The 26,009-nt window shown below is 53.9% G+C and overlaps 1 protein-coding gene across 3 annotated transcripts; it reads right to left on the bottom strand.

Moving 5' to 3' along the window:
• Positions 1–181: 181 nt before the first annotated feature.
• DHCR7 (7-dehydrocholesterol reductase) lies at positions 182–19,823 on the bottom strand. Of its 3 annotated transcripts, none has more exons than XM_070359124.1 (9): positions 19,710–19,823; positions 13,606–13,734; positions 11,243–11,346; positions 10,471–10,693; positions 8,972–9,062; positions 8,105–8,318; positions 6,054–6,258; positions 5,117–5,248; positions 182–1,850 (listed from the first exon to the last, which is right to left on the bottom strand). In XM_070359124.1, the coding sequence occupies exons 3-9, from the start codon at positions 11,338–11,340 to the stop codon at positions 1,386–1,388; spliced, it is 1,428 nt and encodes a 475-aa protein (XP_070215225.1). In that variant the 5' UTR covers positions 11,341–11,346; positions 13,606–13,734; positions 19,710–19,823; the 3' UTR covers positions 182–1,385. The 3 variants fall into 3 exon arrangements, with proteins under 3 accessions (XP_070215225.1, XP_070215226.1, XP_070215227.1); XM_070359125.1 differs by having other exon boundaries at positions 19,672–19,802; XM_070359126.1 differs by lacking the exon at positions 19,710–19,823 and adding an exon at positions 17,709–17,731.
• Positions 19,824–26,009: the final 6,186 nt, after the last annotated feature.

Here is a 26,009-nt window from a genome sequence, read left to right as displayed (position 1 = left end):
GTTAACAGTGATCTGTGATCAGTGGCCTTTGATATGACTATGGTCATCATTTCGGCGTTTTTTAGCAATAAAGCATTTTTTAATCAAGGTATGTACACTGTCCTTTAGGTCAATGCTATTTCATACCTAAGAGTACAGAATCGTGTAAACATAAATTACATGCACCGCAAAGCCAAAAAGCTCATGAGACTTGCTTTATTGTGACACAGAAGTCCTCTGCACAGGAACCTTAAGTTGAGAACTTTCAAAGATGCAAACATGTGTCCTGTCAACGTTAGGCGTGGCCCTGCAGCTGGCCCTCCGTCTGCTGCCGCTGGCCATCGTTCCGCTCTGCCATCTCCCACCTCCCCTCCCCGCCTCCAGTCAGTAAGTCCTCTTGTCTGTTCGCTCGACGCCAGCCCCGGTACGCCAGCTGCTTTACTGTACTACTCTACTTTTCAAGTTATGTCCTGTGAGATTAAAAATGTTTTATTTGTAGGAAAAGTACTATAAAACTATTACAGCACAGTACTAAACAGCCAACTGTGCCAGCTGGGTACCTGCACTAACTCTGTTAGACTTAACGAACAAATTGGACTTTACAAACGCTTTCTCAGATGACAACTTGTTCATATGTCAGGGACTTACTGTGTGCTTTATCAGGGTGGTCAGGAACTGAACTCACAATATCTCCCAAGTACACCTGAATAAAGGATTATTAACTCTATTAGGCCAGTAACATCTAAAAGTCAAGAATACCTGTGGGTTGAGGAGCCGGCCATGCTAAGAAAGGGGTCCCCTCCCAAGGCCGGGGTTCAGGTCTCCTTGGAGAACGCTTGGGTGAAGACCCCCTTGGTGGTGGCCAAGGTCTCTGGGTCACCTGAGCAGAGTCTGTAAAGAACCAGAACCAGAAGCTGGCCCTTTGTTGTGCAGCGTCCCTCAGCACCCTCTACAGGAAAACGTGTTAACGCAGTGCGGGCGCAAAGGAGAAAATCTGAAGGCCGCAGCTCACCACCGCCGAGCAGGCAATGCAGGCAGCACCTGGAGCTGAAGGCAGTGCAGCGACAACCCGCAGAGCTGGCGGGCCACTGCTACTGTATTTAGCAAGAGCTAAGGGCAGGACTGGCCAGGGGGCTGGAGGACGTCCCCTTCGATGTCAGACACCCACTGTCTGGACCGCAGACAGAGAGGAGATGAGTCATCCGCGGGCGGACCAGGTCATCCTCTCGCCCAGCGCTGCATACAGGTGTTTCTGCTGGTGAGAAGGCAGCTGGTGTGAACCCTGGGGATTGTGCTCGGGGCAAGAGCTCCATTTAACAGGTGAGGATGCAGAGGCTCCTGGAGGGCGGGGCTGGGACCCGCGCTCTTCACCGCCCCGCGGGGGCTCCTCCTGGCACGGGGCCCCTCTAGAAGATGCCAGGGAGCAGGCGGTACGGCACGGCGGCCGTGTAGCGCTCCCAGTCGCGGCCGTACTTGTTGGCACAGCGGTGCTCGTCCCGGAGGCAGCGGTGGGTCAGCAGGATGGCCATGAAGATGATGTAGAAGTAGGGCAGGAGGTGGCCGCCGCCACAGGCCAGGCAGTACGCCAGGCTGCCCATCAGGTCACCCGTGTAGTTGAAGTGGCGGGCCACGCCCCAGAAGCCTGAGACCAGCAGCTTGCTGTGGTGTTTCTGCCCGTCGGCTGATGTGTAGGAGCACTCGATGGCCTTGGGCTTCCTGCCCCAGATCAGGCAGCGCCCATCCGTGCGGCGGAAGAGGTCCTTCTGGTGGTTGGTCATCCGGAAGATGTAGTAGCCGAGCAGGCCCAGGAGCAGGACGCCCAACGCGTAGTAGGTGGGCAGCTGCACGGGGTGGTACACCAGGTATAGGCCCTGCGGGGCGAGGCGAGAGGTCAGGGGTGGCACTGTCCAGGCGGTGGGCGGACCATGGACCCAGGAGCACAGCCCAGCTTCAAACCCCAGCTGTGCCCCTGACCAGCTGCCCACCCGGCCCTGCCTGGGTTTCCTCTCCTGTGAAGAGAAGCACCCGCCTCGGAGGGGATCAAACCAGTACATGTGCAAATGACGCAGGCTCCACCCCTGGGTCGGGAAGGTCCCCTGGAGGAGGGCCTGGCGACCATTCCAGTATTCTTGCCTGGAGAACCCCACGGACAGAGGCTGGCGGGGTGCAGTCCATGGGGTCGCAAAGAGTCAGACACGACTGAAGCGAGTTGGAAGGCGCACACCTAGCTAGTTATCTGCCTCTATCTACACACACACATCACATACAGTATAAACGTAAAATATATAGCATATGGGACTTCCAATCATGGCTCAGATGGTAAAGGATCCGCCTGCAATGAAAGTGACCCACGTTCGATCCCTGGGTCGGGAAGATCCTCTGGAGAAGGAAATGGCAACCCACTCCAGTATTCTTGCCTGGAGAATCCCCAGGACAGAGGAGCCTGGTGGACTACAGTCTATGGGGTTGCAAAGAGCTGGACACAACTGAGCAATTAACACACACAGCATAATATTAAAAGTACCATTTGAATAGGATAGTTAATTTTTTGTGTCCCCTTGGCTAGGCCATGGGACCCAGATACTTGGCCAAACAGTAGTCTACTTGCTACAAAGGTATTTTTAAGATGTGATTAACGTTTCCAATTAGACTGGATGAAGCTGATCACCCTCCACAAGGCAGGTGGGCCTCATCTAATCAGCTGAAGACACTAAGACTAAAAGACTCAGGAACAAGAGTGAATTCCACCAGCAGACGGCTGTCAGACCCAGCTGCAGTAGCAACTCGTCCCAGGACCTCCAGGCTGCTACCAGCTGCCCTGAAGAGTTTGGACTTGACGGGACCACAATCACAATCAAATTAACAGACACATACGTGTGTGTGTGCGTGTGTGCGTGTGTGTGTGTGTATATGATCTACTGCTATCAGTTTGCATCCCTGGAAAATGGTGCTCACAGTAGAGGGAACCAGAGAGCTTGCAACCACCAAGTGGAGAAACGGGTCCAGAGGGTCTGTGCAGAGGACCCAGAGTGGGGACCGGAGGCTGGAACTTCCAGCCTCCAGCCCAGGGCTCTTTCCCCTCCACCCTGCCGGCTCTGCTGGGACCTTCCTGCTTCCCTGCTCTTGCTGCGGGATGCCGCAGGGGTGTCAGCCAGGTAACAGCAGCCCTGCCGTCACGGCAGGACTTGCTGACCGCCCACCGCCTCACACATGCTCATCCTGGCCAGCCTACAGGGTCTGTCCACCTTGGTTCCCTCCACTCTCGCACAGCCTGTTAAAGCAGGCCATCTGGGCTGCCGCGAACCACACACGTGCCCAGGAACCTGTTCTCTTCCACCCCACACCTCCTCACTTGGGCTCACGCCACGAGCAGGCAGCATGCGGCCGGGCTCTTCACGCAACCTCCCTATACAGGAGCCCGCACACCACGCAGAGGAAAGAAGGGCTCTTCTCTGTGAGCTGGGAATGGTGTGGAGGGCTGGACATCCCCCAACAGCCTCAGAGAGCTTCCCGGGTGGCTCAGTGGTATTGAACTTGCCTACCAATGCAGGAAATGTAAAAGATGCGGGTTCCATCCCTGAGTCGGGAAGATCCCCTGGAAAAGGAAATGGCAACCCACTCCAGTCTTCTTGCCTGGAGAAATCTCACGGACAGGGGAGCCTGGTCGGCTACAGTCTGTGAGGTCACAAAGAGACATGACTGAAGTGAAGCAACAGCCTCAGAACCACCCACCCTCCTCCGCGAGGTAGTTCCTGTGGCACAGAGGACACGGCGGGTACCGGGGCAGAGCTGCCCAGCCCAGCTCGAGTCATCAGCCCAGCCCTAACCAAACCAGAGATGCTCAAGGCCCCGTCCCCTGGCTGGTGTCCCAACAGAGGCGCAAAGCCAGGTCCCTCTGGCTCCCCAGGCAGGTTTCTACACTCGACTCTCGTGATGCACGCGAGGGAACCTCTCCCGGAGCCTGTAGTCCCGGCCGGCCTCCACCCTCCTCTCCCCTGGAACGCTCCCCTCTTCCAGGACTCCTGCCTGGCACTGGACTCGTCAGAGCCCAGCCTCTAGACTGGTCACCCCCAGCCTCTAGCCTGGCAGCGTTCTTACCCCCAGACTCTTTCATTCTGCTCTTGGTTTGGCTGTGGCTCCCCCAAGATGCTCTGGCTGATCCCCATGCCCAGGCTGAGGGAGCCTCCTTGGCCCTCTCTCAGCTGTCAGCACCCCACTTCCTGTCAAGCACCCCCTCCCCGCCCTGGGCTGCCTGCGTCAGGACCCTTCCCTGCCCAGCCATGAGCTCCGAGAGGGCAGGGCAGGGCCCCCCAGCGTGTCCTCCACTCACGTGTGAACACTCAGACCCTTAAAGGGAAAAAATGCCTGGACAGCAGGCCTCTTATCCTTTCAGTGTTAAGATCGGAATAAATATGAATATCAATAGCTACCTTCATCCACCCTGATCTCACATCCACCCTGATCTTTCTTTAGACCCACAGTCTACTCTGAATCATCCTCTTCTCAGAGTCTTAGGGGCTGAGTTGTGTCCCGCCCATTCATATGTTGCAGTCCTGAGCCCAGGACCTCAGCAGGTGGTGGTATTTAAAGCCAGGCCTTTAAAGAGGTGATTACAGTAAAATGAGGTCACGAGGGTGGGCCCTAGACCCACAGGACTGGTGTCCTTATAAGAAGAGGAGGTCAGGGCACAGACACACACAGAGGGACGACCCTGTGAGGACACGGGGAGGGGACGGCCATCTGCACTCCCAGGAGGGGGCCTCAGGAGGACCAGCCCTGCCCACACCCGGGCCTGTGAGTCCACCCTCCAGGAATCCCAGTGAATCCTGTTCCTGGAGACAGTGAATCCTGTTGTTCAAGTCGCCGGGTCTGAGATATTTTTTACAGCAGTCTGTGCTGACTCATAACACTAAGCCTTCTCTTTTCCCTAAAGGGGCACCAGCCTCCCTTCTCCAGGTTCTGGTGCCCCCCCATACCACCTGAAAAATCCAGACACTTGGACAAGGACAAGGCTTGGCACGTGCTCAGCTTGTCTGCTCTGAGGGCAGTGCTGGGCATGCCTGGGGACCTGGCCACCGAAGGTCCTGCTGGGCAGGGGGGGCGAGCATCATGGGGGGCTCCCTGGCCCACTCCTCACCTGCAGCGTGTACAGGTATGGCAGCCAGACGCAGTCCCCCCAGCCCAGGTACCACCCAAAGTGGTCGTGGCAGATGTCGATGGTTTTCAGGTACCAGGTTTCGTTCCAGAAGAAGTCCAGCACGTAGATGGCCTGAAACACAGGAGCGGTTGTATACTGACCACAGGCACAGACCACGCTCCAGGACGGGACGGGGTCCCTGGGTGGCCCTGAGCTCCCCTGGTGACAGGCACCGTGGGGCAGCTGCTGCGCTTCCTGCCGGGCCTGGGCCATCAGGGGATAAGTGGGGGAGGGAGTCCCTGTGTGCAGTCTGAGATGACACGTGGCCCAGAAGAGGGGTGCCCAGCAACGTCCTGGATGCCCTTGCCCAGAGCCGTGGAGCTGGGAGCAGAGAGATGGCTCTGGGGGTGGGGGACTGGGACGGGGTCCTTCCACGGCCATCAGAGCCGTGTTGCCAGGACCACTGACACGCCTGAGGGGCAAACTGGAGTTCGCCATGGGCCACACGAGTCCCCAGGGCCAGTGCCGCTCCTGATAGGTGAGGACACAACTCCTTCGCCTCCCACTCTGCAGCTAGCCTCCCAGACACGTGCGAAGGGTGCCGACCCCCCTCTACAGTCTTTCAAGAGACTTCCCTGGTGGCTCAGATGGTAAAGAAGCTGACTGCAGTGCAGGAGACCAGGGTTCATTCAATCCCTGGGTTGGGAAGAGCCCCTGCAGGAGGGCATGTCTACCCAGTCCAGTATTCTTGCCTGGAGAAGTCCATGGCTAGAGGACCCTGGTGGGCAATACAGTCCACGGGGTCTCCAAGAGTCAGACCTGATTGAGCGACTAATATTTCTTACTGTCTTTTGAACGCAATCTGGCTTTCGGGTTTCCCCAGCACCCAGTCGGTGTCCGAGCTCACAGCCCCCGACCCAGGCCACAGACAGGCTACCTGCAGGATGTTGACCAAGACCATGGAGTTGGTCACGTGGCCGTAGAGCTCCTGCTGCTTGGCTGCAAAGGACAGGTTGATGAGGGTCCAGGCGACGATCCCGGGGCGTCCATTGAAGAAGAGCTTGAAGTCAAACCACTTCCCAATTCGGGGGTTAAACTCAACGCCCATCATGTAGTTGTAAAAGAAATTGCCCGTGAATTTGCTTGAAAACACAAACAACAGATGCATGCTGTCAACGAGTGCCTCTCACAAGCAGCCTCCTTGGCTGGCTTGGACACAGGTGCGCAGCCCGGCCTGGGTACTGCAGGCCCAGGAGAGAAGACCCGGGGGAGGCCTGCCGTGAGCTGCAAGGACCCAGCACGCAGAGACCGCGGGAGCCTCCGGCCCCCTCCCCGACAGCCGTGATACCTCACTTGGCATTCAGCCCGGCCTTGAGCTGAGATGCTCACTCTGTCCTAACGAAGGTGGGGAGACTGTACCTGGGCAGGTGCCCAGGATCCTCCTCCCACGTCCAGCTTCCCCGGAGGTGAGCTGCCCAACTGGCTCGACTGGACAGAGATTTTCTTCTCAAGGACTCATAGAGCATTCGGGCCCCCATAGGCAAGTGAGGTTATAAACGATGCCAAGGCAGACGTGAAAAACAGTGCCAGCCTCAGAGCCAGGTGTCCGGCTCCAGGGCCCACACCCATGCCTTGCTGGGCAAATTTTACATGTTTTGTTGCCCTCATCACCTGACCACAGGCGTGACAGAGAATCAGCCAGGATAACCCAGCTGGGGACTCACACTACCGCCTGCTGCATATACACGGGGATTTTCGTGTTAGCTAGGGAAACGTATTTTCATGTCCATTTCCCTCAACTAGGGTAAGTAGAAAGAAGCAAAATATACAAAGTCTACAACAGGGAGTGTGACTATAAAGCAGAGACAATGATTTCCACGAGGCATAGAAGGCCAGCCTCGTCATTCGATCATCACACAAGCTCAAAGTGCCAGAATCCAAACACGCTTCCTAAGAGCCCAGGGCTAACAGTTAAAGGAAGCACTTTGCTTTCATCTGGAACCAAAACTAAAATGCAATCTGAGAACTAGAATCTTGTTCACACCTAAAGCCCCACTGCCTATACTTGTCTGCAGGAGGGACCCAACAAACATCTCTTGATGAATGTGTCCATGGAAGGAGGCGGGAGGGAGAGATGTGAGGATAAGTAGATGCATGGATAGATGAATGGATGGCTGGGTGGATGGATGGCTGGGTGGGGACATGGGTCAATGGATGGATACAGGGAGATGGGGAGGGAGGGACGGGGGATGTGGGATAGATGGATAGATGGATGGTGGCTGGATGGGTGGATGGTTGGATGAGTGGATGGTTGGATGGATGTGTTGGATGGGTAGATGGATGGGTGGTTGGATGGGTAGATGGGTACATGGGTGGATGAGTGGATGGTTGGATGGACAGATGGATGAGTGATTGGATGGGTAGAGAGTGGATGAATGGATGGGTGGTTGGATGGGTAGACGGGTGAATGAGTGGATGTGTTGGATGGACGGATGGATAAATGGATGGATGGGTGGTAGATGAATGAATGAAGAATTGGATATATGCATGTATGAAGAGATGGGTAGTTGGATGGTTGCTAACTATCTCACTCAAGGCTCCATGAGAATGGACACCAATCAGTAGGGCTCTCCCTGGGAAGCTATTACATTAAAGCCACTGAGATAACAAGACTTCTTACTAAGACTGCTTTAGGCTGCACTGATGTTTCACAGCAAGAAGGAGTTGCCTCTCCCGCCCTCCTTCTTCCCTATGGCCCTGCTGGAGATAACTTAGCCACCGAAGATAGACTTGGCCACCTTCAACTGCATCCTCCCCAAGTAGGAGAAGGTACCCATTCAATACAAATGCTCCTCAGAGTCCATCACGGTCCCTTGAGCTCCTGCTCAGTGATGCTCAATCCTCAGACTTTTGCAAAGTCCTAGCCCAACTTACTAGAAAAAGGCTCTGACCTGCCACCTAGGGCTCAGGCGACCACTGAGGACGTACCATTCCCGGGCGTCAGTGGGGAAGAGGTAGCCCTTGACCATGGCGAAGGTGGAGACGGTGTAGCCCAGGATGTTGGCACACCAGAGCAGCGGGATCCAGTTGTCGAAAATGATGGTGGGGGAGAACCAGGCGAGGAGGTGGGCGTTGGCGAACCACAGGAGGTGCGTGAGGAGCCAGGCCTGCAGGCCGTTGATCTCATACTTGTTGACGGCTCCTGCGGAGGGGAGATGCGAGGCGGGGCCGTCTGCCCACTGTGACTGCTCCTGGCTCCTTTCTGGGGTCCCCAGACCCCAGCCCCCAGAGCCAGTCAGTGGCTCCTGCCACTCACTCAGGCCCTCAGGGTCAACACGCCAGCAGCACACCTCACACTGTGAGCTGAGGACTAACCGCTCACTCTGGCTGAGGGGAAGAGAGGGCGCAGGACATCTATAACCGGCCCGAGGCTGAGCTGGAGCCACAGCAGAAGGGACGAGGGTCCCCTATGGCACCTCGTGGGGCTGGGGGTGGGGGGAGGGTAGCCAAGAGCTCTCTGTGGGTTGGGCCGGGGTCTCAGTGACTGTGGGGAATGAATGGACCAGTCGGCCCTAAGGCCCTGTAAGTCAAAGCTTGGGCCCCTGCGGTGCCCCTGGGGGACTCCAAGTGTCCCTGCCGGGGAGATGCTCCGTAAGCCCAGCCACACAACCAGCAGGGAGCGGGGGCTATTTCATTCCCTGATTGGGAATGTGATTTCTGACCTCACCTCTGGCGGCCGTCCCTGGAAGCTGTGTGTGTATGTGTGTTGGTGGGGTGGGTGTGGGGTCAGGCCCTGTAAGAGGAACGGACAGGGAAAGGCGGCACGTGGGCGAGCGGGGGCGGACCCCGGGTTACCTGCGGGAGTCACGGCGCCCTCCTGAACGCCCCCCACGTAGCCCGGAAGAAACTTGTGGCAGAAGTCAGGAAGCAGCATGTACAGAAGCACCTGCAATGCAGAGATGTTTCAGCCAGTTTCCCCGGGGGCTGCGGGGCCTGGCTGTGCCTCGACACGGCCGTACCCATCACTTGAGACGATGAACGGGCAGATGCCACACGAATGGGAGAAGCCATGACTGTGGCTGGTTACTTCTTCCAGAGGAGCTTACAGTTCTGGGAACGCCGACCGCAGGCTGACGGCGGGCTTTGAAGGGAGCCCTGAACAGGAAACTCGTCACCACCACTCAGAACACCCACGCCGTCTCCCCACAGGGCTCAGCCACTCCCTTTGGGAGAGCCCACTAGCTTACATTCCATACAGTTCACCCTTGAAAAGTACTCACTGAAAGTGTGCAGCGTATTCCCAAGCTTGTGCCCCCATCCCCAGTGGCTAATTCCAGAACATTCCTATCATCCGGAAAAGGAGCCCCCCCCCCACCCCGGCAGTCCCTCCCAGCGGCCCCTCCCCGCCAGCTTCTGACAACCTCCCATGCACTTTCTGTCTCTTTGGATCGGCCTGCCCTGGACTTTGCATATAAACAGAATCAGACAGGACACGCCCTTTGTAGCCGACTTCTCTCACTGAACATCAAGTTCTCAAGGCGCCCGGGTTGCAGCCTGTGTCAGACCCTCACTCCTTTCCACGAGAACAACACTGCCCTGTTGTTGGATCACACTACGTGTGTGTCCACGTCTGTCGATGCACACATGGGCTATTTCTGCCTTTAGGCTACTGTGACTCTCACGGCTCCAAATCACCTTTTACTCAAAAGGACCAAGAGGCCTGAAATGAGAGGGAAGCTGAAGCCCGAAAGCTGGGATTGTGGGGAGAGACAGCTAGCAGAGGTCAGAGCCTTCATCCAGGGCAGGAAACCCTGGGGGTTGGGGGTGGGGGGCAGGGGGCATCTCCCTGCACCATTTCCTAGGATAATGATAACATCATTATTAATATTCAGATATTAAACACTGTCTGTTCAGATATTAAATACTGTCTGTTCACCGAGTTCATGGTGCAGACAGCCTTCTGATGAACTCCTTCTGGTTGGGAAGCTAGTGAGGTCACAGCAGAGCCAAGGCCCACCCCACCCCCCACCACTGGCCAGGCCTGTGTGACCATCTCTGGGGACATGGCCTTGGTTTTGCCAAGACCAAGAGCAGCTCTTAGGAGCTGGGAAACCCTAGGACACGCTTCCCATCGTGCACAGGGCCTCCCGGGGGTGAGCCACGCCCTCACGCCCTCCCAAGCGGGCACTGCTCCCTGCTCAGCACAGAGGCTCAGTGGAAGGTGAGCCGGACACCGAGATGCCAAGGCGGTGGGTGAGGCCCGGCTGGGTCCCGGGAACAAGGATGTCCGTGTGAGCCGGACGCCATCCCACCCCGAGGAGGGGAGCCCCCGCCGCGCGGCCGGGAGGGCTCACCTGGAGCGTGACCCATGCTGTGTAGATCTGGGCCGCCTTTGCGGTCACGGGTGGCGTCCTGGCCCAGATGTCGGCGAGCCGAGCCCGCCCAGTGGCGAGGTCCGCCACGGGCACTGTCAGGGAGCAGCTGTACTGGTCGCAGGCCATGATGAAGTAGTACACGATGAAGGGCGCAAACAGCAGCAGGAAGATGACGCTCGCCAGGGAAAACCAGTCCACTTCCCTGCGGGGCCGACAGACGGCAGCAGGTCACGGGGGGCTGCCCGGCCCCCTGACCTCGCACGCGGGGCACCGAGCCCCACGGGCACGCCAGCCAGCACCTCCCGAGAGAAGGCTGTCGGCTCGCAGGGCCAAGGCCCCCACTGCCGAGGCAAGGCACCCCGCTCGCCTGCTCCGCTTTGAGCAGTCTGAAGGCCGACAAGCCCATGGACACCCCAAAAAGCCCAGGGCCCAGGACACAAGCACAGACAGGCTTCCACACCCCACGGGTCCAGAGGCTTCCGGTTCTGGGCCATCTGGGACACTCACCAAGTCCCCATCACTCTGTGGCCTGAGATCCAAGACCCCGTGTCTTACACACTAAGGGCAAAACCAGGATGCCCGCTGCCCCTGACATCAACTTTTACAGGAGATTCTTCTTCGGGTTCCTAACTTTCTAAGTTGGCAAACAGCTCCTAATGACAGTCCTACTGACAAAGAATCGCTTTCACAGGTTCCTGAAATCCGAGAGCCCTCTTTACTTTCCAGCTGGGAAGACGGACGAGACGCTTACCAGGCTCGGCCCCACTGGCCTTGGGCTGCAGCCTTGCCGTTGGTGAGGCCGCTGGTGCTCTTGGTTTTAGGGGCGCTGGGCTGGGACTTCGCAGCCATTGGGCCCTGAGGGAAGGAGACGTCAGGCTGAGATCATCCCCCGACAAATGGTCACTGCAACTCCCTGCCGTCATTCTCAGGCCCCCACGGGGCTGGACTCCTTCATTCACCGACTCTCCACCTGGTCGTGGATGGATGATTCCAGGCAGGGACTCCCACTCCCGGAACCTGCAATAGCCTCCCGCCCAGCCCTGCTTCTGCTCTCATCTCAGTTCATTTTCCAACAACAGCAGAATATCCTTCTTGTTACAGAAACCCAAACACCTGTGGCTCAGAAGCCTCCCACCACGTGCTCCTGCCCCCCCTCACCGGCACGCTCCCATCACACCTGGGGCTGCAGGCACACAAGAGGTCTCTATCCCTCCATGAATGTGATTTATCTTATTCACGATACCTGCTACTTCTCTGTTTAGAACACGCTTTACAGGTCTCCTTATTCAGGTCTCATAAAATGCTCCCTCCTCAGTATGACTTTCTATTTTTCCTGGAGTTAATGGTTGCCTCACTTTTTCCATTCACTAAGACTTCTATGCATCTACCACTACTTTTTTTTTCTGAATGCTCTCATGAGCTGTCATACACATTAATAACTGCTCTACATATTCCAGCACAGTATTTCCATTCCTCCGTCCCACCCAGAGCCATTCATCTTGTACCAAGAGACAAGCCAGCCCGTGGTCATAACATGAAGGAAGTAGTGACACCCCTCTCCAGAGTGAATTCACAGTGGTGACGTTTCAGAATATCAGGCGTGAAAAAAAAAAGATGATCTTCAATGCTTTCAGGAAAAAAATCCAGGATTAAGAATCATGCCAGTAGCAAGCTGGTTCTAGAAGCCAAGATGGAAAACTTTAAAAATTTGGAGGGAAACGTAAGCTGCTAAAGAAAAGGCCAGTTAAAGGACAAGAGGAAATCCCAAGATAATAGCTGGGCACTGGACCAGACAGTAACCAGCCCACTGTGGCACAAGGTGAATGGCTTTGGGCCAGGGGCGGGGGGAGGAGGGAATGAAAACAGCACATTTTGTTGTGTTGGAGAGTATACAAAAATTACTGATAACTATGACGGCTCCGATATAACATGCAGGAAAAGCAATTAGTGACAGGTACACAGAAACCTTAGCACATGGAAAAAGGGAGGCAACCATTAACTCCAAATAAATAAATAAGTAAAAAGCCATATAAGGGGAAAAATACCAAACCATAATTATAGTACATTACGTGGCTTATCAGTAAACAATAATTTTGCCAGACAGGAAAAAAAAGATGTGTAAAGTTGAGGGTGCTAGAAGGAAATCATTTAGAAATAAGCAAGTAAAAAACAACACAAAAGTAGCTTAGAGAATGAAAAAGTACTTGCTTCTGGGAAGTGAGACTCTAAGATGACATAGGGAGCTGTTTATTTTTTATATGTAAGTCTTTTAATGCTGGTTTTATTCTAAATGTGGAGATGAGTCGCTTTAATACAACTGTACATTCACTTAAAATTTTTCAATGATGAAAACTGCAGCACATCACTTTATTTTCACACCTTATTTTATGGAGCATTTATGACGTACAAGGCAGACCAAAGAGTTCTTTATGGACAGAGGGCCACTCATCTTTACAGTCCAAAACACAGAATACTGAGCCTGGTACACGGCAGTTGCTCTGATTAACATGCTGGAAAACTGCAAAAGGGCCAGAAAAGTATAGGCTAGGAGCTAACTTTGGACACAAAAGCATGTTTTCTAAGGATTAAAACAAGCCCACATAATTATTTTAAGCTTATAATGGCCTTCATTCACCTCTCTGTCACGTGTGTGTGAGCTGCTCAGTCATGTCTGACTCTCTGCCACCCCATGGACCGTAGATTTCCCAGGCAAGAATACCGGAGTGGACAGCCATCCCCTTCTCCAAGGGATCCACCTGACCCAAGGGTCAAACCCGGGTCTCCTGTGTCTCAAGTAGGTTCTTTACCACCTGAGCTACCAGAGAAGCCCCAAAAGGGAACGCTGTGGCTGCATGGGTTGGGAAATGAACGTGTCCCTCCCACATGGCAGGTGAGAATTCTACCACTGAACCATCCATGCACCTCTGTCATAAGCATTGAATTTTTAATAAATGTGGAAGGGACACCCTTAGCAGTAGATGGCTGAAAATAGGGGAGAGGGTGGTGTCCAGGAAGTAACTAACTTTTTTTCCTAAGTATCAGGCAGGAGTGGACACTGAGCGCTGATGGACCAGCTGCCTTTGAAAGCAAGCAGCAGCCCTGAGAGGTGCTTACCTCCAACCTCTTTCCAAGCGGCTCCACTGCAGAATGTAGGTTTTCCTTCTTGAACTGCCCCCTTTCAACTCTCTAGACTCCTATGCTCCACAGGCCTGCGAGATCCTTTTCAACTCGATGAACGGAGTCCTGCAGGGCACACAAAGGTGACGAAAAGACTCAGGGAGATAAGGATCAGAAATGATAATTTTCTCAAGTCCCACCTGGTAACCAAGCGAAAGGTGCGGCTCAGCACCCAGGGTTTGAAAGTGCAAGAGGCCTCTTGTGTGGGGATCTCCACGATAAAGTAATCTTATCTTTAGCTTCTCTGCCTGGCACACACGATGTCTGCCAAAGAGGAAGCACTTATAAACAATGGGTAGAGCTGGATGGAGGGTGCTTCCTGGAGGAGTTGCCCTGGAGATGAGCCTTAACACGGTGGACTGATGAACAGCCCAAGTTGGCCTCTTTGCAGACTCACACTGGGCAGTGCACACGACCCTGGAATGTCTACACCATCGACCTGGATCAAGTCCCACGCTGCCCACTCCACCCCCACGCCCACCCCTTCCCCGAAACATGCATCTTCTCCCTAGGCGTTCCTGGAACAAGTGAGTGCCGTGAATACAGGGCATCACAGACAGTGATCTGGGCTTGGAGCCTGGTTCTCTGCAGACTTACTGGGCCCAGTGACCTTCCTGAGTGTCTTGGGGCTTCAAAGCCCCCACAGACACTCAGGGAGGAGCCAAGGAAGTGCATGGGGCTTTTCAGCTCCCCGGGCCGCATTTTGAGTTCCACAGGTGACCCCGTGGACTGCAGCCCGCCGGGCTTCCCTGTCCTTCACCATCTCCCAGAGTTTGTCCAAACTCATGTCCAGTGAATCAGTGATGCATCCAATCATCTCATCTTCTGTCACCCCCTTTCCTTCTGCCCTCAGTCTTCCCAACATCAGGGTCTTTTCCAACGAGTCGGCTCTTGGCATTGTTTAGCCAAAGTATTGGAGCTTCAACTTCAGTGTCAGGCCTTCCAATGAATATTCAGGGTTGATTTCCTTTAGGATTGAGTGATTTGATCTCCTTGCAGTCCAAGGGACTCTCAAGAGTCTTCTCCAGCATCACAATTCAAAAGCATCAATTCTTTGGTGCTCAGCCTTCTTTATGGTCCAACCCTCACATCCATGCGTGACTAGTGTTTCCATTGCTGCCCTGCAAATAGGTTCATGGAGATGGGAAGTAGCAGACGTATGTATGCCTATGGCTGATTCATATTGATGTGTGGCAGAAATCAACACTAGTGTAAAGCTCTTATCTTCCATTTAAAAACAGACAAATATTTTTTTAAAAAGAGTGAGCCCATGAAACTCTAGACACTCCACTCTCACGCCCTGATAAAGGCAGGGCTCTAGGCCCACACACTCATCCTCTTTCCACACACAGTCTGGCTGAGTGGATGCAGGCAGGCAAGTACCCACAAGACCTGTGAGTAATCAACCTTGTTCCTCAACCTTCCCTAATGGCTTCTGCTGATGGTGTCCTGCAATCATGAGAACTGCAAGGCCGGTCTGGCCACCACGTGGTCCCAGTGGGAGCAGTGTCTATGGGGCTTCTCACAGTTAAGCAGGCCAGGTGAGTGCCTTCAGCGTTCCTAGCTGAGAACACCACCATCAACAGCCCGGGACCCATGCAACAGATGACCTAAGTCCTGTGCCAGCCCTTTTGGCATCTTGAGGATTTGGTGTTTGGAGAAGCATCAGAGGTGCAGAAGCATGGCAAAGATGGGATGGCACGGTGATGCCCAGGCGGCCCAGATGCCACTGGCAAGGCTGTGAGTTCCCTGCAGGATCAGGTCTGCTGCCAACACGTCCCCACTTGGAACTCAAAGTGGGTGACCATGAGCAGCTACTTCTACTCACTGGCCTCAGTTTCCTCATCTACAAAGTAACCCACTCTGTGGGGTAAACGAGGTCCTGGGGCCAGGTGCTCAGAGCCCCTCCCAAGCCCCATTGAACTTCTTCCCAGAGAGGCAGCCACTGCCAAGACCGCCGTCAGCACCACCCAGGCCTCAGGAAGGTGGGCTCACGCAGGGTGTCGGGGTGAAGCTCAGCCTGGCAGAGGTCTAAGGCGGATGCCCCTGCAATGCCCAACCCTGAACCATCCTGCTGCCTTCCACGCAACTCATCTCTTCTCAGCACAGAGGCTGAAAACAATAGTCTTTCGGGAATTCCCTGGCCGTCCAGTGGTTAGGACTCTGCACCTTCACTGCTGAGGGCTTGGGTTCAGTCCCTGATTAGGGGACTAAGATCCCATGAGCGGTGTGGTCCAAACCAAACCAAACCATCCTTTGCCCTCTTTCAGTGTTCCTGTGGGTCAGGGATCTGGGGAGGCTGGCTAGCTTAGCTCCAGCCTGGGATGTGATGATGTGGGTGAGCCTGGGTTTCCTCCCAGCATGGAGGCCTCAGGGCTGAGGGAGGAGGTGCCCAAGCTACCTCTTCTTCCTGGGAAGGCACGTAACATCACTCCCAGAGCGTTCTGTTGGCTACACTGAGTCGGAAGCCCACCACCTTTCCAGGGGAGGGGAAGCAGGCTCTGATTCTTGCTGGGGGAGCAGCAAGGTGTTAGGGGAGCACAAGATCCCGTGGGGGCCGTCCCTGGGTGACCAGGCAGTCCCAGGGGCCACTATTCGCCGAGCAGCTACCAAGCTGCCAGCACCTGTGAACCCACAGAATTCCCAGCCCACTCTCGAGATTGCCGTCATCGGGCCCAGTTTTACAGATGGGGAAGCTGAGGCAAGGAAAGTGGAGAAAGTAGCTAGCACAGACCTCCGGGGACGGAGCTGGGTCTGCGGGGCACACCACCTCCTGTGACGCACTTGGGAGGCGGAGGAGTAAAATTCAGAGTAGTGGGGCTTCCCTGGAGGTCCAGTGGTAAGCGTCCGCCTCGCAATGCAGGGACACACACCGGTTTGATTCCTGGTCCCAGAGGAGCCCATATGCCACAGAGGAACACCCCCCTGCAACACAGCCATTGAGGCCACGCTCCACGACGAGGAGCCCCAAAACGAGAAGCTCACGCACCGCAACAGAGCGCACCCACGCTTGCCACAAGCTGAGAACGAAGACCCAGCACAGCCAAAACAAAAATAGTAATAAAATCAAAAATTCAGAGCAGCGATGAGAACAGTCACTTTGTGAGTGCTGGGCTAGGTACTATCCTAACACACATAGAGAAGCAGCTGGAACATTACTGGAACAGCAGAGGTTCTGGTTTAGAAATGTGTCTGTCTAAGGAGTAGGAGACACATAAAAAGACAGAAGTGCCCTAACTTGTACTTAAAGGGATGATAGAATTCAGGCCCAGTGAGGGCTAGGCAGCTGCTCTTCAACTGGAGGACAGTTCCAGAGGCCAGGTAGACTTGCGGGTTGGCTCCGTTGCTACTTGTTGGAATTTATCCCGGGACATAAACAGATAGCTGTGTGAAAAGGCAGATGCATGCACTTCCATTCTGGAGCACTTGCAACATATTGGAGCTGACAAAAGGACTATCAATAGGAGATGAACAACGCACCCTGGTACAGAGAATACTCAGCAGCTGTTACAAAGAATGAGGTTAACACGGAAGAAGCTTCCCTGGTAGGTACCAGCATGAGGGCAAGCTGCAAGACAGTCTATCCCTAAGAAGCGATTCAAAAAGTCACTCTGATCCAGTGGCTAAGACTCTGTACTCCCAAGGCAGGGGGCCCAGGTTCAACCCCCAGTCAGGGAACTAGATCCCACCTGCCGCAACTAGCACTGGGCACAGGCAAATTAAATACTATGTTTTAAAGCCACACACTAAAATCCTCAACACTGTGGGCCTTCCACGTGGGGGCCCCAGCCCCTTTTCCTGATTTTTCTAGTAGACATATACTTGTATTATAAAATAATTTAACAACAATAAAAAGAGCTGTTGAAATAGCTCTTGGGAGTCCTTAAATCCACAGTTCTGGGAACATTTGTGGCTCTCTCTGGGGGCAGGGAGGTCATCGGTCCTCAAGGCAGGGGGCAGCGATGTGTGGGGTGATAGCTGAGTTTACCTGCAGTTTCACACCCTCCCACCCACTTTGGGTGGGGTGGTCATGCCCTCACCTGTACGTGCAATTCACAAGCCTCAGCTGCCGAATGCAGAGATGGCTCTTGGCCCTTCCCAGAGCTTGGCCCTGGAGCGCTCTGGTCCGGCTGCTGTGTAGAGGGTCGAGGTCCTGGTTGGGGCAGAACAACCCACGCCTGAGGCCCTTCTGGGGCCTCCAGAAATAGGCAAGAGCCCTGGAAGGAAATTCCAGAAACACCAAGTCCTAATTCTAACTCTCTAATTCTAAAGGGTAAACTGCAGCTTTGACTGCAGATGCAAGGGTTTCTGTTTTTCGATGAAAAACATGCTCCCTAAACACAATCACATTTAGAAGTCAAGCATCCAAGTCCAGGCGCTTCCCTGGTGGCTCAGTGGTTAAAAACAAAGTCTGCCAGCCATGGCAGGAGATGTGGGTTCAGTCCCTGATCCAGGACAATCCCGCATGCCTCGGAGCAACTAGGCCTGTGTCGGATGTTGATGGTGCGCATCTGCTGAGCCCAAGCACCCTTGAGCCCATGCTCCACCACACGAGAAGCTGCCGCGATGAGAAGACTGCGCACTGCAACCAGAGAGCAGCCGCAGCTCGCTGCCACCAGAGAGAGCCCTCAAAGCTGCACAGACCCAGCAGAGCCAGAAACAAATAAACAAAATGATTTCTTAAAAAAGTGCAAATCCCCTCAGTCCAGCCCCAGGAGTCCCTGAACTTGGCTGCTTATTCTCCAGATTGTCAGCAAGCTACTTGTCACTAGATACACACCCAACCTCCTTTTTTCCCCCCAAGTTAGTTTACCTCCAAATTCTTCTGCAACTTCATTTCTTGGCTTTTTCTAATCTTAGTCTTAACCTACTTTCTTAATCTACTACATTAATCCATAACTTTTTTTTTTAAACAGTAGGTATACAGAAGGATTTTTATGAGAATTATTATAAGAAGTAACTGCATGTTTGTTTCTGGATTTTCGCCTGGGAAACCATCCTGGTTTTTCAGTGGAGAGTGTCCTGCCGGTGGGGTAACTCCACCCCCTCAGGCCTGTTCCTGCCAGTCTTCCTGGGGGCCTTCAAGGCACCTGGGATTGTTCACCTGCCCACCCACCCCCCACGCTGCCAGTAAATGTAGCCATTGCCCTGAGGACTCCTCCCTCCAAACCAGTCTGTCGCCAGTATCTCTGGGTTTGAACCCTGGCTGTGTGGCTAAGTACACGACTCTCCACATGTCACTGCACCTCTGGGGAGCCTCAGTCTTCTCATCTGTAAGATGGGGTGATGTCCAGAACTCAGTGTTCTGAGAATTTAGTTCAGAGTACCGGACATTCAGCACAGCGCCGGACATTCAGGAAACACCACTTTTGATAAACACGATCTCCACCTTTTCAGTTTTCCTCCCTCCTTTCTTTTCTTGTCTGAAATCTCACCAGAGCAATTCCTACCCTTAAAAACCTTTCCCGTAAAATTATAACATGTTCAAGAAAGAGGCAATACTACTCCATCAGTTAAGTTAGTGGGGAACGCTGGAAGAGAAGGAGGGCGCGTTTGGTCTTTTGTGAGCAACTTCCTGCACTGCCGGCCGGGGCCCCGACCCCCACCCCCCAGCCCCCCTGCAATTAGTCTATTCCTAGGAATTCAGAGTCCGCTGTTCCGGGCTCCCCCCTTCTCAGTGAGCAGACAGATGGTCCATGTTTCCTCAACAGGAAACTGCACCCACTCGCGCGGGGCACCCGAGGAAGAAAGCCGTCCCCCCGGCCCAAGAGGCACTCACCTGGCTCCGCCCCGTCTCGGCTCGCCCAGGGAGCTCCCGACCACCGCCAAGGGACGAGCATCCCCGAAGCCCCCGGACCTCCAGACTTTGCTCGCCCGCACGCACGCGACCCCCTGCCCATGCTTCTGCTCCTACGCGGAGCACCCGCCGCCCTCCACGCCCAGCCCACCCCCCGGCCTGCGCGCGCCCCCCGATCTGTCCACCCGCCCCCTGCGCGGACCCACCTGCGCGCGGCCCACACCGGCGCGGCGGGCCTGCTCACCTGCGCACCCGGCTCCGCGCCAGCTCTGACCTGCGCGGTCTGAGCCGATCGCCGCCCAGTCCCCATGATGAGGTGTAGAGACAGGCGGCCAATCGCAGACGGGCCCCGTGCGACCCGGCGCCCCTCGGGCCCGGCGATTGGCCGCGGCGCCTCGCCCCACCCCGTGGGCTGATTCCGGGCCACCGCGCGCTCCTCTCGGCAGCCACAGGGCGCTAGACTGACAGCGGAGGACCTGCCCAGCGCGCCGCCTGCCGGCGGGGGCGACACCCAGGGGCCCCGGGAGCGCGGCGCCCAGGGGCCCCGGGAGCGCGGCCCAGCCTGGGGCGCGTCCCCAGCCGCGGTCGTCGGCGGGCCGCTGAGCTCCCCAGCCTGTTTCCTCTTCTGCCAGTGGGGCTTCAAAGGCGCTCAGCACACACTGAGCCAATCGTGTACGGACTGCCGGGTCCACATCAACTCACGAAACAGACAAGATCGCTGCCCTTGGGGTGCACGGTGGGGTGGGGTGGCGGTGCGGGGGGAGCGGGATCAGTAAACAAACAGTCAGTGAGGAATATGGTGAAAACCGGTGTGGAGGAGACAGAAGCAGGACGGTGCAGGCTGCATTTTTATTCGGGGTGTCAGGGAGAGCTCTCGGCTGGAAGGTGAGGGCTCGCCTGGAAGGGGGCCAGAGAGGGAGTTCAGGGCACCGATCAGCTGTGCAGAGCCTCGAGGACAGGAAGTAGCAGAGTTGGCCAGAGGGAGAATTTGAATGGGGAATGCGGGGGGGGGGGGGTTGGGGGGGGGGGGCGCGAACTGTAGGCTCACCAAAACAACCCGTCTGTGGCCTATTAAACCGGGCGTTCTACATCTGCTTTAACCATTCAAAACAAAGAAGGCCATTTAAAAAAATCGAAATGGGGGAACTACGGTTCAGGCATTTGAAATGGATCTGGATGACCACTGTGGACAGGGTTTCAGACATGTTCCTGCGTCACTGAGAACTTGAGTTTTCTGAACTGTATCACCCTCAAGGACCACCAGCTAGTCTCAGAACAGCAATCTGCTAGCTGCCAGCAGCAAACTTCAAAGACTCAAGGTCTCCTCTTACACCCACTCCAGTGCTCTTGCCTGGAAAACCCCATGGACAGAGGGGCCTGGTGGGCTGCAGTCCATGGGGTCGCTAGGAGTGGGACAGGACTGAGCTTTTGACTTCACTTTCACTTTTCACTTTCATGCATTGGAGAAGGAAATGGCAACCCACTCCAGTGTTCTTGCCTGGAGAATCCCAGGGATGGGGGAGCCTGGTGGGCTGCCGTCTATGGTCGCACAGAATCGGACATGACTGAAGTGACTTAGCAGCAGCAGCAGCATTCCTATTATAGATTGGTTTATTATTTCTGTTGACAGCAGAAACGGCCAACCCTCTCTCATATACCGCTGCCTCCCTCAATCATGCTACACAGGCTACTTTTGCAAGGGCATGACCTTGACCTGGGTGGCTGTGGAACCCAGACAGCATCTGGTGGCAGGGGGCGGCTCCACTTGCAACATCTGGGCATCAGCCTTTCTGCCGGAGGGGTCTGCATGGGCGTTTCTGTGTACCTCATGGAAACATTTGTTCCCTCTGCAGTTTTTTATTTTGAGGATGTCAAACATGCAAAGCCGTTGAATGAATAGTAAAGTGAACACCCACATACCTAGATTCAGCAGCTGTCAAGTTTGCCACATTCAATTTCTCTCTGCCTTCCTGTAGCTGTGTGTATTTTTCCTGAAACACTAATTAGCTATAGATGATACCTCTTTCCTGAATATTTCATCTCCTAATAACAAGGACATTCTCCTACATTATCAAAATAAAGTGGCCATACTCTGGGAATTTCATATTCATTCAATGCTATTGTCTGATATACTACTCACATTCAGTTTCCTCCAATTGTCCCAATCATATCCTTTATGAAAAAGTGAAAGTTGCTCAGTCGTGTCCAACTCTTTGCGAGCCCATGAACTGTACAGTGCATGGAATTCTTTAGGCCAGAATACTGGAGTGGGTAGCCTTTCCCTTCTCCAGGGGATCTTCCCAACCCAGAGATGGAATCCAGGTCTCCCACGTTGCAGGCAGATTCTTTACCAGCTGAGCCACAAGGGAAGCTGAAGAATACTGGAGTGGGTAGCCTATCCCTTCTCCAGCGGATCTTCCTGACCCAGGAATCAAACCAGAGTCTCCTGTATTGCAGGCGGATTCTTCACCAACTGAGCTATCAGGGAAGCCCATATATCCTTTATAGCTCATTAAAAAATCCAGGATCCAACTGGGGAACCACGCTGTGCATTTAGTTCTCTTGGTTCCTCAGCCTCCCTTAATCTAGACCTCTGCCCCAGCACTGCTTTCTGTCTTGTTTTATTGTATCTTCTTGGTCCTTGGCCATTTTGAAGAGTCAAGGCTGGCTTTTCTTCACAGCAAGTCTCTTGATTTGGTTTGGCTGTTTTCCTTGTCCTTGTTTTTTTTTTTTTTCCCCAGCCACGTTGAATAGCATGTGCGATCTTAGCTCCCCAACTAGGGATGGAACCTGTGCTCCCTGCAGGGTCTGAACCACTGGACCACCAGGGAAGTCCATCGTGGGGCAGGATAATGTACTACGTAGATGTCACACATCATGGCAGGGGGCAACATGACGTCACTTTGTCCCTCTGTCGATGGGCAGGATAATATACTACGTAGATGTCACACATCATGGCAGGGGGCAACATGACGTCACTTTGTCCCTCTGTCGATGGGCAGGATAATGTACTACGTAGATGTCACATCATGGCAGGGGGCAACATGGCGTCACTTTGTCCCTCTGTCGATGGGCAGGATAATATACTACGTAGATGTCACACATCATGGCAGGGGGCAACATGACGTCACTTTGTCCCTCTGTCGATGGGCAGGATAATATACTACGTAGATGTCACACATCATGGCAGGGGGCAACATGACGTCACTTTGTCCCTCTGTCGATGGGCAGGATAATGTACTACGTAGATGTCACACATCATGGCAGGGGGCAACATGACGTCACTTTGTCCCTCTGTCGATGGGCAGGATAATATACTACGTAGATGTCACACATCATGGCAGGGGGCAACATGACGTCACTTTGTCCCTCTGTCGATGGGCAGGATAATATACTACGTAGATGTCACACATCATGGCAGGGGGCAACATGACGTCACTTTGTCCCTCTGTCGATGGGCAGGATAATGTACTACGTAGATGTCACACATGGCAGGGGGCAACATGGCGTCACTTTGTCCCTCTGTCGATGGGCAGGATAATGTACTACGTAGATGTCACACATCATGGCAGGGGGCAACATGACGTCACTTTGTCCCTCTGTCGATGGGCAGGATAATGTACTACGTAGATGCACATCATGGCAGGGGGCAACATGGCGTCACTTTGTCCCTCTGTCGATGGGCAGGATAATGTACTACGTAGATGTCACACATCATGGCAGGGGGCAACATGACGTCACTTTGTCCCTCTGTCGATGGGCAGGATAATGTACTACGTAGATGTCACATCATGGCAGGGGGCAACATGGCGTCACTTTGTCCCTCTGTCGATGGGCAGGATAATGTACTACGTAGATGTCACATCATGGCAGGGGGCAACGCGTCACTTTGTCCCTCTGTCGATGGGCAGGATAATATACTACGTAGATGTCACACATCATGGCAGGGGGCAACATGACGTCACTTTGTCCCTCTGTCGATGGGCAGGATAATGTACTACAGATGTCACACATCATGGCAGGGGGCAACATGGCGTCACTTTGTCCCTCTGTCGATGGGCAGGATAATGTACTACGTAGATGTCACACATCATGGCAGGGGGCAACATGACGCGTCACTTTGTCCCTCTGTCGATGGGCAGGATAATATACTACGTAGATGTCACACATCATGGCAGGGGGCAACATGACGTCACTTTGTCCCTCTGTCGATGGGCAGGATAATATACTACGTAGATGTCACACATCATGGCAGGGGGCAACATGACGTCACTTTGTCCCTCTGTCGATGGGCAGGATAATATACTATGTAGATGTCATACATCATAGCAGGGGGCAACATGATGTCACTTTGTCCCTCTGTCGATGGTGAGTTTGATCCTGTGGTTCATGTGGTTTCTGCCAAAAGTCTCCACTTTCCTTTCATGATTAATGAGTAAGCTGTGGAGTGATACTTTGAGACTGTGTAAATACACTGCTCCCAAATAACCTTCGGTTCAATTATCTAGCATTTAATGATGACCCTTGCCCGAATCAAACTTCTTGATGCAAAAGGGTGATCTAACTTCATCCTCCTTTCAGGATTTATTAGTTGGCATTTTTTCTGTAAAGAATTTCCCTTTCTTATTTAATTCTTTCTCAGTATGGGCTAATAAATGTTTTGCTCGTTGAGGAACTGTCATTTACCTTTTTTTAAAAAAATCATTATCTTTGGATATACAAATTGTCCCATAATTGGCCAATAGGAACCCCTCCAAACCGACTCTCTTTATCAAATAACATGCTCACATCTTTATGAGAGAATGGGCTTAGTGTCCACTCCAACCAGACATTGTAGGATTTGCTCCATCCCTGGCTAAGGCCTAGAATCGGTCATGATTCAGTTCAGTTGCTCAGTCGTGTCCAACTCCTTGCGACCCCATGAACTGTAGCACGTCAGGCTTCCCTGTCCATCACCAACTCTCAGAGCTTGCTCAAACTCAAGTCCATTGAACATGGTGATGCCATCCAACTATCTCATCCTCCATCATCCCCTTCTCCTCCTGCCTTCAATCTTTCCCAGCATCAGGGTCTTTTCTAATGAGTCAGTTCTTCACATCAGGTGGCCAAAGTATTGGAGTTTCAATTTCAGCATCAGTCCTTCCCATGAATATTCAGGACTGATTTCCTTTAGGATTGACTGGTTTGATCTTGCAGTCCAAGGGACTCTCAAGAGTCTTCTCCAACACCACAGTTCAAAAGCATCAGTTTTCTTTATACTCCAACTCTCACATCCATACATGACTACTGGAAAAAACATAGCTTTGACTAGATGGAACTTTGTTGGCAAAGTAACGTCTCTGCTTTTTAATATGCTGTCTAGGTTGGTCATAGCTTTTCTTCCAAGGAGAAAGTGTCTTTTAATTTCATGGCTGCAGTCACCATCTGCAGCCATGGTTGGCAGGAGAGATTTGAGTTAACTGAAAAGGATTGAGGTGTTTCTGGCAAAGAAAACTATCCCCCAAAGGGTCAAAGTTAGAATTAAATGAATGAACATATAAACATTTTCGTTCTTTTCTGAAATTTCCAAATTATCTACCATGAACAAGTCTTACTTTATAAATAGGAAACAAGTTTGCTTCAAATGTAAAAATGTGTATGTATAGGAGAGGCAGCATTGCAAACCCGGAGAAAAGGGTGGCTGTTCTATCAAAGATGGCCAGCCAGCTGATTATTCATAAGGGGGAAAAATGAATTCCTACCCTAGGGGGACTAAAGGGTGAAATGTGGAAACAAAACCTGAAAAACTACTGGGAGTGAACAGGTTCAAACACCACAGAGAAGAAATTGGGCAACATTTAGTAAAGTTGCACATATGCATAACCCAGGTCAGGCGTCTGGGGAGACGCAGGTAGCTGCAGCCCCAGGGGAAACTGGCAACCGTAGGTGCAAAGAAACTGCAGGTGCCATCCAAGGAGATGAATATAGGAACGGAAACAAGCGCGTGTGCGCTGGCACCGGGCTGTTTACTTAAACGCCCGTCGTGATGAACCGATATAAGTGTGCTTGCGCAGTGCCGAAGTGCAGCAATAACGAAAGGAACGTAACGTGATGTGGGGCGGGGGACTCGTACAGGCCTGTTAAGATGCAGTTTGCGGGGAGGTGTGGATTTAAATGGAGGGATGGGGGCACGCGGGCCGGCTGGCCCCTCCACCTGCGCTCCAGAACCCGAAGACGGTCCCACCTTGGGTCTGGGTCGGCGCGGGAGCGCCAGCAAAGGTACCGCCGGTGGATTCTCTCGGGCCCCGGGCCGCTCGGCGGGCCTCCACCCGCGCAGGCGCGGCGAGGAGCTTCGAGGGCGGGGCGGGGCGGGGACGGGGCGATCGGGGGCGTGGCCTGTCGTCGCCAGCTCGGAGGTCCTGTCCCGGCCTCGCTTCGCCAGCGGGGCGGGGCGACTCAGGACGGGGCGGGGCGGTCAGGGGGTGTGGCCTGTCGCCGTCGCCTCTGAAGTCCAGCCCTGAGGGGCGGGGCCGTCAGGGGGCGGGGCGAGACGCCGCAGCTTTGC

The sequence above is a fragment of the Bos mutus genome, chromosome 22, assembly GCF_027580195.1.
Source record: "Bos mutus isolate GX-2022 chromosome 22, NWIPB_WYAK_1.1, whole genome shotgun sequence".
NCBI classification, from domain to species: Eukaryota; Metazoa; Chordata; class Mammalia; order Artiodactyla; family Bovidae; genus Bos; species Bos mutus.
The sequence above is the reverse complement of the archived record's forward strand: the minus strand, read 5'-3'. Positions and strand labels throughout refer to the sequence as shown.

Bases quoted from the DNA above. Each gene is read 5' to 3' on its own strand.
- DHCR7 (XM_070359124.1), bottom strand. From the start codon at position 11,340: ATGGCTGCGAAGTCCCAGCCCAGCGCCCCTAAAACCAAGAGCACCAGC. The intron at 10,694-11,242 runs GTAAGCGTCTCG...TCGGCCCCGCAG, and splicing joins GGCCAGTGGGGCCGAGCCTG to GGAAGTGGACTGGTTTTCCC. The intron at 6,259-8,104 runs GTACGTCCTCAG...TGTGTTTTCAAG, and splicing joins CCCACTGACGCCCGGGAATG to CAAATTCACGGGCAATTTCT.